General features: G+C 35.1%; 1 protein-coding gene across 1 annotated transcript in view; it reads right to left on the bottom strand.

Moving 5' to 3' along the window:
* LOC149778775 (uncharacterized) overlaps positions 1-14457 on the bottom strand; it is a 63969-nt gene that overhangs the window by 48403 nt on the left and 1109 nt on the right. The window contains exons 2-6 of the mRNA XM_089939532.1: positions 13187-13329; positions 11819-12028; positions 10738-10915; positions 5543-7044; positions 2258-3228 (exon numbers count right to left, since the gene is read on the bottom strand). Of these exons, the coding sequence (XP_089795658.1) occupies positions 2258-3228; positions 5543-7044; positions 10738-10915; positions 11819-12028; positions 13187-13291 (2966 nt within the window). The 5' untranslated portion in view covers positions 13292-13329. The remainder of the gene's footprint in view (positions 1-2257; positions 3229-5542; positions 7045-10737; positions 10916-11818; positions 12029-13186; positions 13330-14457) is intronic.

Raw genomic sequence — 14457 nt, 5'->3', positions numbered from 1 at the left:
AAGGCAGTAACAGGAACTGCTACAATCGACCCAATGATGTCTAATTTTTATAATAAAAAGTACACAGAAAAAGTCGTATTGCTGAAACTTCAAAGAAAACTGATCAAACTTCAAAGCAGCGATTGTTCCGTATAAATACTAAGGAAATGATCAAAAAATTCAATCTCAAACAATGTTCTACAATTATTCAATGTTGCCACTGCAAAAACAAATGGGCATTTGTTTGGTCCTCCAAAGTTGTCCGTTAAATGTGACTTCAATAACATATGCACCCTCCATCCAAGCATGCCGACTACAATCTTCGATAAAAACAAAGTATGGACTCTGATGGATTGTTGTATTTTCCAAAGTGACCAGAACATGTTTATTGTGCCATGAAAGTTTCCTTTTTGCAGGATAAAACTTTATGCATATGATTGCTACCAATAGTGGCACAAAACATAAATTAAATTTCCAATCTTTTCAAACCATATAAATCTGGCTATCAATTTAATTAAAGGTGTGGCATCTCACAAGATTAAATGTTTCAATTTGTTCACATGTTTTCATTTCCCTATGAATAGCCTCATCACCTGGGGAGCCTTGGAAAGATGACAGCTGTCTCCAGCTGACCAAAATCCAGGTCAATTTAAGTACTATTTACATGTAGCATGTAAACAAGTATAGCCACATGCTACAGGGGACAATATCACAGTAAATTATTCAGTGTCACATGTAACTGACAATGGGATATAGATCAAATGAAGTCTACCATTTTTCATATGTTATTTGTGTTTTCAAATGAAATGTGAATGAAATATGAATTTTATAATAACATGTGATCTATACTTAAATTCATGGATTTATTATATACATCCCGTACGAAATAATTAGGCAGATTCCACCTGGAACTTAAGCAAACTCCAGGCTCTGGTTAATACAAAGGCGGACATGGAAAATTTGAGAAGTCAAAGATGAATCCATCTAACTCTAAGATGGACTTTTGTCAAATTCCTGCTATAAACACATCTTTAGGCATAATTTTGGACTTGGTTGATTTTCCACCCACCATCTAGGTGGAATTAGGAACTTAGTCACTGGCATCTATTATATGAAAGGAGGAATCTGGACTTAGTTTATTTTCTAACCAACATCTAGGCAGAATGAAGAACTTAGTCATTTACATCAGTTAAATAAGGCATAATTAGGACTTGGCTTTTGTGTGTCTGTAAAGTTAAATAGCTGAATGCAAACCTTAGGAATTTCCTAGAATGGGAATGAGATAAGCTAACTTTGATGTCTACCTTCTGAACAGCACTGAGAACCAGTCACATCATTCTGAATCATGCTGACAGAGCTGAGAACTATGACTTCACAGAGCTTGGCACAGGCTTTGAGAGAGAAAAAAATGTCTGGTTCAAAGTCATCATGAGATTGTGTTGTGAACAATCTCTACTGCCAATTTTGTAATGAGAGTTTTAATTTCTTGCTGCAGAATGTCAGATTTTGTATGAGTCTCTTGAGACATCTATGGCAAAAGGTGCCTTTGATAAAATGAAAGTGGCACCAAAAATGATCTGAAGGCCCTTCAAGAGGGCATGGCACGGCAGAGCAGGGCAGCTAGAGTATCCCTTCCATTTGTGGCAAAAAGTTGGTAAATGCACCCACATTAGCATGGCACTATTTCCTGCAAGGTGTCAGGGCCCCGAGTGGCCAAGTGGTCTAAAGCGCTCTCCGTTATGGATCACTGCCATCTCACCTCTGTCTGCGGTGGTTCGAGTCTCGGATTCAGCCAATGTGGGTATGTGAGAAAGCTTGCCAGTAGCTTCTCGTGGATCGGTGGTTCTTTCCGGGGTTTTCCCTGGTTCTTCCTCCACCATTAATACTGGCCGCCATGTACAGCTTATCGTGTGCTGAAAAATGGCGTTAAGCCCAACAATAACAACAAAAACAAAATCCTGCAAGGAGTCTACAGAGGAAGAAACTGGGTTGAAAGTTGTGGCCCTGAGAAAGAGTGGAAATAGTAACTAATAACTGATACATTTTGGTACCAATCCCTTCATCTATGGAAGACCACTCTTTTCTGACTTCCACCATGACAAGCAGATGATGTTTTTCCACCTATGTTAAAATAACATATGACCAATATTTTTTTTAGTTTGGAATTTGTGAAGTAGTGGACATACAAGCAAAACTAGTGCTGAGTATTGTATCTGAAGAAGAGCCGTGCAGATAAATATTGATATAACTCAATAAATGTTAATGAATGTCTATATACCTTCCTGGCAGCTGTGGACTGCCAATCACCATGCATCGGTCCTTACCGCTGACCTGTCTGAACTGTGTAATCACTAAATTTGAGGATGTAATGTCTGTACCAGTGGAGGTCTTGGTGGTGAGAGTTGAATATGTCCCCACACTCAGCATTTTATCTATTGGAGTTGGACTACCAAGATGAGGATTCTCTGCTTCAATTGATGATCTTGTTGTCTCTGCAATATCTGACAGCAGCTTTGGCCGAGTTCGAGCTCTGCGAGCTGAATGACACATATCTTCTTCATATTTTGTAGTTTCTCTTTCTAGCATTCCTGGTTTGGGTGGTGGTACTGGTGTCTGAGATCCCAATGAAGTAAACAGCCGAGGATTAGATACAGATCTTGGATTTATATGGGCTGGTGAATGTAAGGGAACACTATCATTTCCTGGTGAAAGGCACCTTGAAATGATATTGTTAGTGAGATATTTCCATACTCCACCATGTCGACACTGCATTCGTTCAAACTCACACTCATCTTGAGCACGGAGATAACTAAATTCATTCATAATGACCTTTTCTAGCAGCAACAGACTTGGCAGGCATGTGATATTGAATCTTTCAAATGCATATCGATTCATCCAGTCACGGAGTATTCCAAATGGGCAGTGGTGTAGCACCTTATCAGGTATAATGATCACATTATTGTTTGCTTCAAGCTTTGACAAAATATCCTCCACAGGGGAAAATAGGAGATTGTACAGTTTTCTTGAGGCTGACTGTTTTGCCTTTTCATCAAATACCACTTGGGCCATGGAGTCTGGTATTCTGCTAGATGGTTGAAGTTCTGCATGGTGTGTACTACTTAGACTTTGGTACTTTTGCCGCACCATCTCCACTTCCTGTTGGCGTAGAGGTAATGCTCGATTTTCACATTCTGTTTGCATTTTCTTCCAGTCACAGTCCTTCCGAAACTCGTCAAGGAGGCCCTGAATCTATGCAGGAATATGAGAACAATAAAAATCATATTCTTCTATCTTTAAATTTTTTATATATCTGAAGCTTAATTTTCATGGATACTGAATAAACAAAACTACTATTTCCAACGAAAATGCACCCCGATTCTAAAACTACTATACTGTCTGAAATATTATGTACCTTTCCATTAATTAATGTTTGCAGTGCACAAATAATTACAGGTAAAATTATATTAAGTTTTCTGATGATTCTTAAGTACTAATTTTTGCTGAATTTCATAAAAACGCAAATTTTCTTACAAAATATTCATAAATATTTTTATGAATTAATGTTGTACTAAAAATTAGAGACATAAGAAATGATGCTATATTTTAAAAAAATCTAATTTAAAAAATAAAATAAAAAATTTCCAATTAAATATTTTGCTACATGATAACTTTCAAAGATCCTAGAAATATCCCTGCAACAACCCGCACCTCTCCATCGATATGTTGTGCATGGATAATTCATGTACCTGTATCAAAAGCTGGGTCAGGCGTGGATTTCTTTTTTATACAGAAAATACCAAAATAATTTGTTTAATGTGAAGAAAATTGTGATCAAAACTAGCAAATGAAGCTTTGATGTATCACTTGTTTCATCATTGAAAGCAGCAGTTTATGTAATTTGAATCAACATCATGAACTTCACATTTTTTAAGAAGTCATATATTTTGTAAAATTTTCTTTACAACAAAGTCTCACTACATAGTAATTAACAAGATTCTGTGATATTTTGATTCAAGCAAATGTCTGTTGGTGACAGCACTTTAAAACATAAAAACCACTTAAATAAGTTTTTTCCTGCGACATTTGTGCCATTTTTATCTTTTAATTCAGTTTTAATGTAATCATCACAAATGCAATATGCCCTCTTGTATTCAAATGTGAAAAGTGCCAGTCTAAGGTCACAACTATGTGAATTTTTTTATAAATTTTTTAAAAAGTAAAGACCATGTTTGGATCTCTGATTTATGGAATAGTTTGTTATAATGTCAAAATCAACTAGAACTAGACCTGATATGTACTATCCCATTAATAACATCTTTTGTATCAATTAATTGGGGTGGGATAAAAACATCAGTTAAAAGGTATGCAAATCCTACTGGCAATTAAGAGCTAATGGTCACTGGAATATGTCAGGTCAACTCATTTCAACTGACCATAATGGTCACTGAAGTATGTCAGGTCAACTCATTTCAACTGACCAAATGCACACTGTTATAAATATTATTATCTACATGACATATTTAAAGTACCTAACATTAATCAGTGGTTTATCCTAGTACTTTACAACTGTTATGAATGAAAGCAAGCAAAAAGAGTACTCAGTACATAAAAAGCATTGTTTCAATGATATGTTTCATTATGGAGAAATGAGTTCCAAAGTTTGTAGTGAACTTGAAATTTCATAATTGACACTCAGAAGATTTCTTAAGGATGAGCAAAAATTTTACTATTACTTGCAGTGAAAACACAACATAAATATTTTACTAAAAAAAAAGCAAATAAATTAGTTTCAGTGCTGACACTTGTTGTTATGAATTAACAATCCCTGGTTTTTGAAAAAAAGGCCATCTTGCTTTGTTGTAAATGAACAATAACAGTGAAATGTATTTACATTCAAAAATGCAAAAAACAGTGATAATACCAATGTTTCTGCAGGTATACATGTGATGTGTGTTGAAACCACTTTGAGTAATATTTTAACAATCTTGCAAATCTTGGTTATCCTGATCATAAAGGTAATTTATAGGGAAAAACAAACTACTTCATTAAAAAATGCATTTTATTAACAATTATTCCAGATAAAAATCATAAAACAAGTATCAAACAATTAAACAGCCCGTCCCCCAACCTTGCTTTCTTACTATGTCCATCTGGGATGACACACCCTTATTAAATTTTCAGACGTCTCTTGTTAACTCCCCTCCATTGCTATTTACCAAAGCCTGTGCTTTTGACTCCATTATGCAAAAGTTATCAAGGAAGAGGTGTAACTGCCTTGCATTTTAAAGATTACCATATTAGATTGTGTTACTAATTTTACTGTAATTCTTCTTGTGTTTGATTTCTAATAAACATGCAAAATCGTTGTGTAATTTCAAGTTTCTTGTCAGGTCTGTAGAATTAACTTTGTACTTATTTTCTATGGGCTTCATAAAAAAAGCAGAATAAATTTTAAAAGGTAACCTTAAAGGAAAAAAGTATGTTAAACATGAATATTTTCACAACTATAAACCTTGAAAATTTAGAAACTTGTACATACTGTGAGCAAATAATTTGTTCATACCTCTTGTATGAGATCTGAGTCTCCCAGTGCTTTTTTGGAGTAGAAGCGGACCAACCCAATGGTGGGCTGAATTACCCATAGAAGAAGTGCCGATTTAATAAGTGAGTAATACAGCACCGTTGCATTCTGCTGGCTGACAACACGATTAATTTTATCCATTGCCCACATGTCCCAAAGAGGTCCTGTAGGGTGGGATATTCTCACAATGGCCGCCTGATAGCTATGCATCTGTGTCAGATGACGTTTCCTATAGGCTTCAGCATACATCAGACAATCCTCCTTGTTTCCAAGCTTGGTCAGAACATTTTGGATTCCATCATAGCATTCTCGAAGTTGTAGATGGTACTCCTCTGGGCAGTGGCTTCCCTCATCAGTATGTTCACGGATTTTTGACTCAAAGAATGGAATCAATTTCACAAAATATTTGTGTGCCTGTTCAATTTCCAACATCTGAGTTGAGTCTTGTTGAATACAGGCAATGTTGAATTCACTCAAAGTTTTAATGTCAGGGAAATCAAAATCATCTGCCATATCACTAGATTGTTCAAAGAAATACAAACTGTACTGATTTTTATTCATAGATCGGTAAGCTTTCCCAAGCTTGCAAAAACCAACTGCTTTAACCCTGTAATCACTTCGTGCACATGAATTCAACATTTCCTCGTAATAGCTAACAGCTTTTTCAAAGTTATTCTGTAACATATAGGTGTCTGCAAGCATTTCATTGGCAATAGTCAACATTCTTTTGTCATCAAATCGAGTGACTATAGCAATGTTCTGTTCATGGTAAATAATGGACAGCTTCCAATTTTTTAATGCAGCATAAACACTCCCAAGACACCCATAAGCTTGAGCCATTCCTTTTTTATCACCATTTCTTTTCGATTCTTGCAAATATTTACTGTAGTTTTCGATTGCCTCTTTGTAATTTCCTAGAATCTCATTCAGCATCCCCGTATTGTGATATGACTCTGCTTTCAATTTACCCTGAAAGTTATACTTTTCTACTAATTGTACGTACAATTTGGCATGCCTAATTGCCGAATGCATATCTGCGATCGACTTGTATGCTATACTAAGGTTCAAATGAATGCCACATTGGAGTTCCTTGGTCCAAAAATCAGGAAGGTTGTCGGCACTTCCTTCTTCAGGAATCAACTCAGCTTCCAAATACAATAGCCGCTCGTAATAAATAATTGCTTGATGAATGTCTTTGTTTTCAAGGTGAAGAGTAGCGATACTGACAAGTGCTTTGGTCTGATAGATCTGATCATGAGTGGCCATAGCCATTGATAGACACTCCTCATAAAGTCCGATTGCCTCATCATTGTTACCCTGAGCTGAGTAGGCATTTGCAAGGGTTAAATAAATTCTCATCGTGATTCCTTTTTGGTTGGTTTGAAATCTCTGTGCTACTTCCAGAATTTTGATGCACAGTTTATACTTTTTGGCTTGGAATAGGCACACTCCAACCTCACTCATTTTCTTGTAAGCGTCCATGTCTGCAACAGAAATGCATTATAAGATTCAATGCAATGGTATTTGATTAAATTCAGTTTGAACTTTAATATGGTTAATTTACTGTGTAATCCAAGTTCAACAGTCAATGCACATAAAGAATAAAAGTATACTCTGAAGAAAGGTGACTGTTTAATATAAGTTCATTTCTTCTACAGTTTACTTTTAGACATCGAGTATATGCAAACAACATAGACCCAAATATGACGTTGCAACAGATTTGGGTCTATACAATTTGTTAGGTGTAATCAGTAGAACAAACAACATAGACCCAGATCTGCTAGTGCATTACACAAGCATAAATAGTAAGAGCTTAACTGAGGTAGAAGGATTTGAGGACAGAAGTTGTTCTCTCTCAGTGACTGGCGTTTGTAACTGATGCTGAAGAAACTGGACAGTAATCAATGTATGACCTCTCCAATGACCATCAAAGATTGATCAATACATATGCAATATTTTCTTGTTTTGATTTCATTGGGTAGTGGTCTTTTTCACTATGATATTTTTTTCTAGTAGGTCAGTGTGGAAACCTAAATACTGTTATAATTAGATTACTGGCAGGAGAAGATCTCTGATATTTGTCATTTATAACTGAATATATGCTGTACAGTAACATTTCCTTTTTCTCAGAATATTCTAAGGAATGCTTAGAAATGAGATCGTCTCATGCAAATAATTCCAGTATATTTACAGATTCATGTTATCATCAGGCAGTGTTTCCTATGTATATTTTCCATTTCCTGGTCAATTTTAACATATTTTCTGAATATATTTGAAAATAGATAAAATGTGTTGCCATAAAAATCTCTATAATCCATTTGCAAGGTGTATTTAGAGAAAATTGTTGTCAACTGATGTAGCAAATTTTGTCTGCCTTATTGAAGTGCTGATGATATGAAATATGATTCATTACAACTTTTATATCTTATGCATGCTCTCCTTCTGGTGGCATTGTCATGGGTATAAATGGGGTAAAGACCAGGAGACAGGTACTTTCCAACCCTGGCCATCCCATTCTGAACATCTAAAACATTCATAAGCGTGGACATGTAGACATCTTTTTCAATCTTTAATATTAACTGTTGTTCTAAAATATAATACTAAATGTAGTTTTACAAAATATCTATTCATTCACAACTGTTGAGTGTTATTTTTGTCATCACCAAACTCCCAATTTTTGAACTTTTACAATGCCAGTCAAGCACAAAACTCAGAGTTAAATATAGTGAATGTCAGGTATAACCAGGAGGAAGTATGTGATGCTTTCCTTATGACATCATAGCACACAACATTCAATTCAGTTTACTCTTGACCCAGGTTGGCCTTGACCCAGGTTGGCCTTGACCCAGGCTGGCCTTGTCTAAGAATGTCTACATATTATAACACTCATTTCCTAGGGAACTTATAGAATGGAATACTGAGCTATGAGAAGTGAAATAAACTTAATAATCGCCTTGTAAGGGTACAAGGAATCCTTTTTTAAACACTTGACTAGGACCCGAAGCTGAAATCATACCTGCATGCCTACATAACCTATACAAACTGTTTGACTTGTATTTCAGTCTGTGCAAATTGTGATTGTAAAGGGTAACACACCGTGAATTATACTCACTCAGCTAGTCTTTCACAACAGTTTGGTACATCCTAAAAGTTGGACAAGTATTGATTTCATAGCATTCAGGATGTATTCACAGTCTGCATATTACACAGTAAAAGGAATTCTGGTCAAGATTAAAGTGCAGGCTGAATTTAAACTCTTGTCTCTCATAGAATTTTAATTTGCTACATAGATCAGACAATCATAACAAACATTCCACATTGAAGGGTTAAAAGATTGTATTACATGTACTCACTTAAGAAATTTTTATGATCAAACAGTCATTTAAATGTAGTGTTATATCCATTTATCTACTGTTTTCTTTAATAATCTTCCACATCCTCCTTTTCATAATGAATTTTCAAATTGCTTGCATTAAATATTTGAGAGCTGTTCAAGTAAAACATACCTGGCACCCTGGGAAGGCAATTTTAATGTGGGATACTCACCCATAGAGCAATTAGAACTTTCTTACCATTTTAATATGAACTCTGTGAAATCAAAGTACCCTGGCATATATTTCTTAAAAACAGCCTTCCCTAGGTACCATGTATGTTTAAATGGAACAGCCCTTATCTAATTCTAAACTGTGCATTTGTGGAAGTTGCTTCTTCAGAAAGTGACTCCTTAAGATCCTCAACATGACCTAAAAAATAAGATGGTCTGCAATGACTTGAAACAGTGGAAATGTTCACATTTACTGACAAAAGGAGAATACTAGAAAATGTTCAATTATAAATTTATTATTTTGTAATGAAAATAATCCATCTAAAAATATTATCAATTTAGCAATTTTGGTGATATTCAGCAAGAGAACATTGGCCTATCACAACAAGAAGCAAACATAACTAAATCTGAAGTGCATCAGATTCGTAATCCAAGAATTCAGGCTATATATCTCCAGAGAAAAGTCCGCTTCAGTTGTCATGGTGAGTCCTTAGGAAAAGGCACTTAGCTCCCATTTCCTTGGCATGATATAGCCAAAGATAGTGCTAAAAGTGCAAACCAACAAATCTCTGAATTCACAAGAACTGTCAACTACACAACTCAATACACATGCACAAATCAATTTCCACATCCTTCTGTTGTTGTTTTTGTAGGGTTTAACTCCATTTCTCAGCACAAGACGGGCTATACATGGCGGCCAGTATCAATGGTGGAGGAAGAACCCGGGAAAATCCCAGAAAGAACCACCAACCCATGAGAAGCTACTGGCAAGTTTTCTCACATATCCACATTTTCCGAATCCGAGACTTGAACCCACACAGACAGAGGTGAGTTGGCAGTGGTCCGTAACAATGAGTGCTTTAGACTATTCAGCCACTTGGGGTCCCCACATCCTTTTGTAGTTAAATTCTATACAAAAACTGTGAGATATATATTATGAATCAATATAACACCTTACTACACAACCAATTTTCACACATTCTTTATGTTATCATGGTTGTATATTGGGCAACCAATCAATGCAAAATTAACTTCAACCAATGAAAACTGGCCTTTTAAACTCAAATAGGAGGTCAACATATGAATTTAATCTGCACATGAAACCTGCAGATGAGCAGATTATTTGCTAATTAACCACAGATGAGCAGATTATTTGTTAATTACACTTAATTAGGATATAATTTATGGATGAAGATGGCACCCAGGGAAGGAAAAGCTTTCATCATCTCAAGCCAGTGATATGAAAGCCGATTTTGCAGATGACAATAAAATAACACTGCATCAGATAGACAGTTTTATTTAGTGGGTCTATCAGTTCAAAAAAGTGCTGTTTACAACATATTACAAAATTATACACCTCCATAAATTTGGGTTGGATATTTGAACTTGAAAATTATTATATCAAGACACCACTGTGACTGACTATATATAGGAGACCAGAATGGTCTGTACAATGTATACCATAATAATTGACATAATGTTGTATGTGATATTGTTATAATCACTGTATTCTTCTACATGCCAGATCAAGCAAACCCAGATTTTTAATATCAAGCGTGTTTGAGCAGTGCAGTTTAACATTAGTGCATGCTATTCATCGTGCAATATTGACATGTAAGGACATGAAACTTGCCTTTTATTGTCTGCATATAGTCCTCAGAAATGTTACAAAATTTGGCCGAGACTTCAGCAATGAAATCTGTCAATTCATCACCATCATCTGGGTTAAGATCAAGAGCTGTGAGGAATGAAGTCAAGGCTTCTTTGTACTGCTGCAGTTTCATTAGCACCAAACCACGCAGCCTGTGTATCTGAAAATAGATATATAAAAATTTGGCTAACAACAATATATTTCCTATGATATATTTTGGGCTAAAATGCAAACAACACAAAATTTAATCTCATCATAGGATATTAAGCACATAAAGATACGCACACATATATCTAATGAGCTCTGAAGATCATGTGATCTCAAAATTCATTGCAGCATATGCCTCAGATGCATGAGGTTGCAGCTGGTTCTAACTCTGGCCAAGTCATACCAAAGAGACTAATAAATATGGTACTAGCAGCTGCCTTGTTAGGTGCCCAGCATTAACAGATTAGTGTTGGGACTGGTCGGCCTGGCACAAGGATAATCATCCTGGTTGGAACATGATGCTACATGTCTGTGGCATGATGCTCAGTGCTAGACATCACTAAAAACTGCCACAATGCGGACACCGTAGAGATAAACTGACAATTTTTTAAAACTACGTTAAAAATTCAAAACACACACACACACATACACACACAAAATTCATTTCAAGATATCCATTTGAGAAAAATGCCACCGTTTGGCAAATAAATATGAAGTTCTTACTGTACAGTGTATTTCATGATTCAGTTTGGCTTCAATTATATAGTTTCCACTTTCACAATTAGGTATGGTCATAGTTTCCAATAAGAATTTTTAATTTTGTTGTATTATTTACCCCTTAATTTAATTCAGTTCTAGTCCTTAGCTGTAAAAACCAAATGTTATGCTTAAAGATAAGCAGTTTGATTAAAACAAAAAGCAATTTTCCAAATTTACAAACAGCCAGTGTGTACATTTTTAGCAGAATGTACACAGTCAAAAGTGACATGTATTATATCATAGCCTGTACTTTCTGTTATTACTGTTTACACTGTAAATCCATGTCAACTGATATTTGAATGTATTTCTTAATAACCTCTGGACTATCAGGATCCACAGCCAGAAGGATTATGACATCTTTCTCTGCACTGATGTAATCTCCAAGCTTCAGCTGGGCAGTAGCACGAGCCAAGAGTACTTCCCTGTTTTTATCATCAATCTCCAATGCCTCATTGTAGCAATTGATGGCCTCTAAATAATTCCCAAGTTTCAATGCCTTGTCCCCTTGCTCTCGTAAAGATTTCATCTGTATCAATGAAAAATACTCAGAGTTAATGTCTCTTCATCACATAGTATCATTCATGAGAAAATTTGATGCCATAACATGAATTTTAGAAATTCATTGCCTTCAATTTTCAATTCTGTCTCATTTTTACTGAAGAAAATGCAAGCCACTATGACACTCATGTCATTGTCAATGTTAAACATTTTGTGTAAGCCCATAATTCCCAAGAGATAAAGACTGTTCCACAAAACTCATGCTTTAATTATATGGCCAGAAAGTCTCAATTCTCTGATACTGAAGTTTAGTCTTTTAAAATACAAGTAGTTGACACAAATGGGATAAAATTACTGAATAAATAAGATATATCAATAATTCAACATTCATATATTAGACATGTTAAGATTTTAGTCAAGAAAGCAAAATCCAGAAACTGACATGAGTAAATATCAGATCAAAGAAATTGAACAGTGTACATTAAAAGGTCTTCGTTATTTTCCTGCCCTTGTTTTCAGAAGGATGCATGCATACAACTGTTATTTGTTTATTGTTCAGGGTGAAAACTGAGGGAAAATTCTTCTATCTTTGAAAGCTCACATATTCTTGGTTTTGCTAAAAATAACATAAAATCCTGGATACAGAAATAGCAGATTCAAACCCAACTATCAGATAACTTCCAGAGCACCAAATTACCTACTTGTGTTGCTATGCCACACAAAAAAACAACCAAAACCACTGATACAGTTAGGAATGTTAATTCCTAGTTTGTTGAAACCAACCGCAAATTAAAAATGAATTCACAAAACCTAAAGCTATACCTTGATTTTGTTTCTCTATTTTTCCTTTCCTTACATGGAGATGTTAATTACAAATAAAAATTATTAATACGTGCATTTGACTTGACTGTAGTTATTATCTAACTGTCATCAAAGAGTTGAATTCCTTCCTAACGTCCTGATGTTTCCTTACATGAAATGAACAATGGCTAATTACATTTGTTTCTACCAATTAAAGATCATCAGCAACAACTGTTACCACATGACCACCACTTTCATCATAAACATCATCATCATTATCCCTTTTTATTCCTGACTGGCTTGCTGCCAGATTGGACAGACAGAAACTTCTACAAGTATTATTATTATTATTATTATTATTATTAAGTCATTATTATCATTTTACCTCCTTGAATTCCTCTGCCTCACTAATGGGCTCACTGCCCTCAGCCAGACTGGGTAGACTGAAGCTGTGAGGCAAGGAGATATTGTACAATCCTGCCCTCTCCATCTCTGGTTATTCCTTTACCTGGTTAAAACCACCATACCCTAAAATGAATAACATATATTTGAAAAAATATACATGTACTTTGAAACTTATAATCCTGGAAACAGAGCAGCATATTGAAAGTTTACATCACAGTGGTTTTTGATTTTACCACTCTCATCCTCAAGACTCACTATTAAGGAACTTCTACACAGAATTCTATGTAAGGTGGCGCTCTACAGTTTCACATTTTGCATAGGGTTAGAATTTTAAAGATAAAGAATTTCCACAGCTTTCCTCACTGGTTATATGGGCTATTTAAAAAAGACCTTGTACATCTTAGGTATAATTCAAAGAACCTTTAATTCCCTTTATTTTGATGTATGATTGATGGGTCTAATATGGATTATAGAATATACAGCTTGGCCTTACTCCAGAAGTGCACCTTTCAAAAAAGTGCTAGCTCTACTTGGTCATTTTCATTTCCTGAACTTCAGAGGTAAATTGTATAAAAAAGAGCCAATAACTTATTTACATTTTATACATTTGGTAATTCATTCATTGCACTTTCAGAAGCTGGTATTGTCTAATCTGGCAAAATTCATTTTCCCTATTTTAACAGCTTCTATGGATAGTGTACTTTAGACTAATTCAGGCTGATTTTTTAGCACATGGGAGCAGTCATTTTAGTTAGCAGTGTGCTTAAATCATGTACAATTTCCAAAAGTACAATATCCAAAGAAATATCATCCACATTACATTAATATAGCATAGAGGTATGCCGACATTCTCTCCACTGTGCATGTTTTAAATGCGAACAACTTCACCTTACATATGTCACTCTCTCAAAAGTACATGATAACTGGTGAGTGCCACCTAAACTCTATACCAGTGCTAAATATTGTATTGTACAATGATATATATTCTGGCCAGAAATATGGGTTAGAATTGCCAACTTTGTACTTTCTTACATTATCTCAATTTTTCTTCACTAAGTCCCAAGCACCTTGTCATACATATAGCTAATAAACAAATCAAAATATTTCCCATGTTCCGCTAGCAACACCAAATTATATTCCAATTTATATCCAGCTGTGACCATAGCAATAATGAACAATTAGATTTTCTGATAAGATAGTTCAATATATCAGATTGTTCTAAACATAAACAAAAGAAACCAAGTGGTAAAC

This window comes from Sinohyriopsis cumingii, chromosome 17 (genome assembly GCF_028554795.1).
Source record: "Sinohyriopsis cumingii isolate HCF-2022 chromosome 17, ASM2855479v2, whole genome shotgun sequence".
Classification (NCBI taxonomy): domain Eukaryota; kingdom Metazoa; phylum Mollusca; class Bivalvia; order Unionida; family Unionidae; genus Sinohyriopsis; species Sinohyriopsis cumingii.
This window is presented reverse-complemented; position numbering and strand designations above follow the sequence as displayed.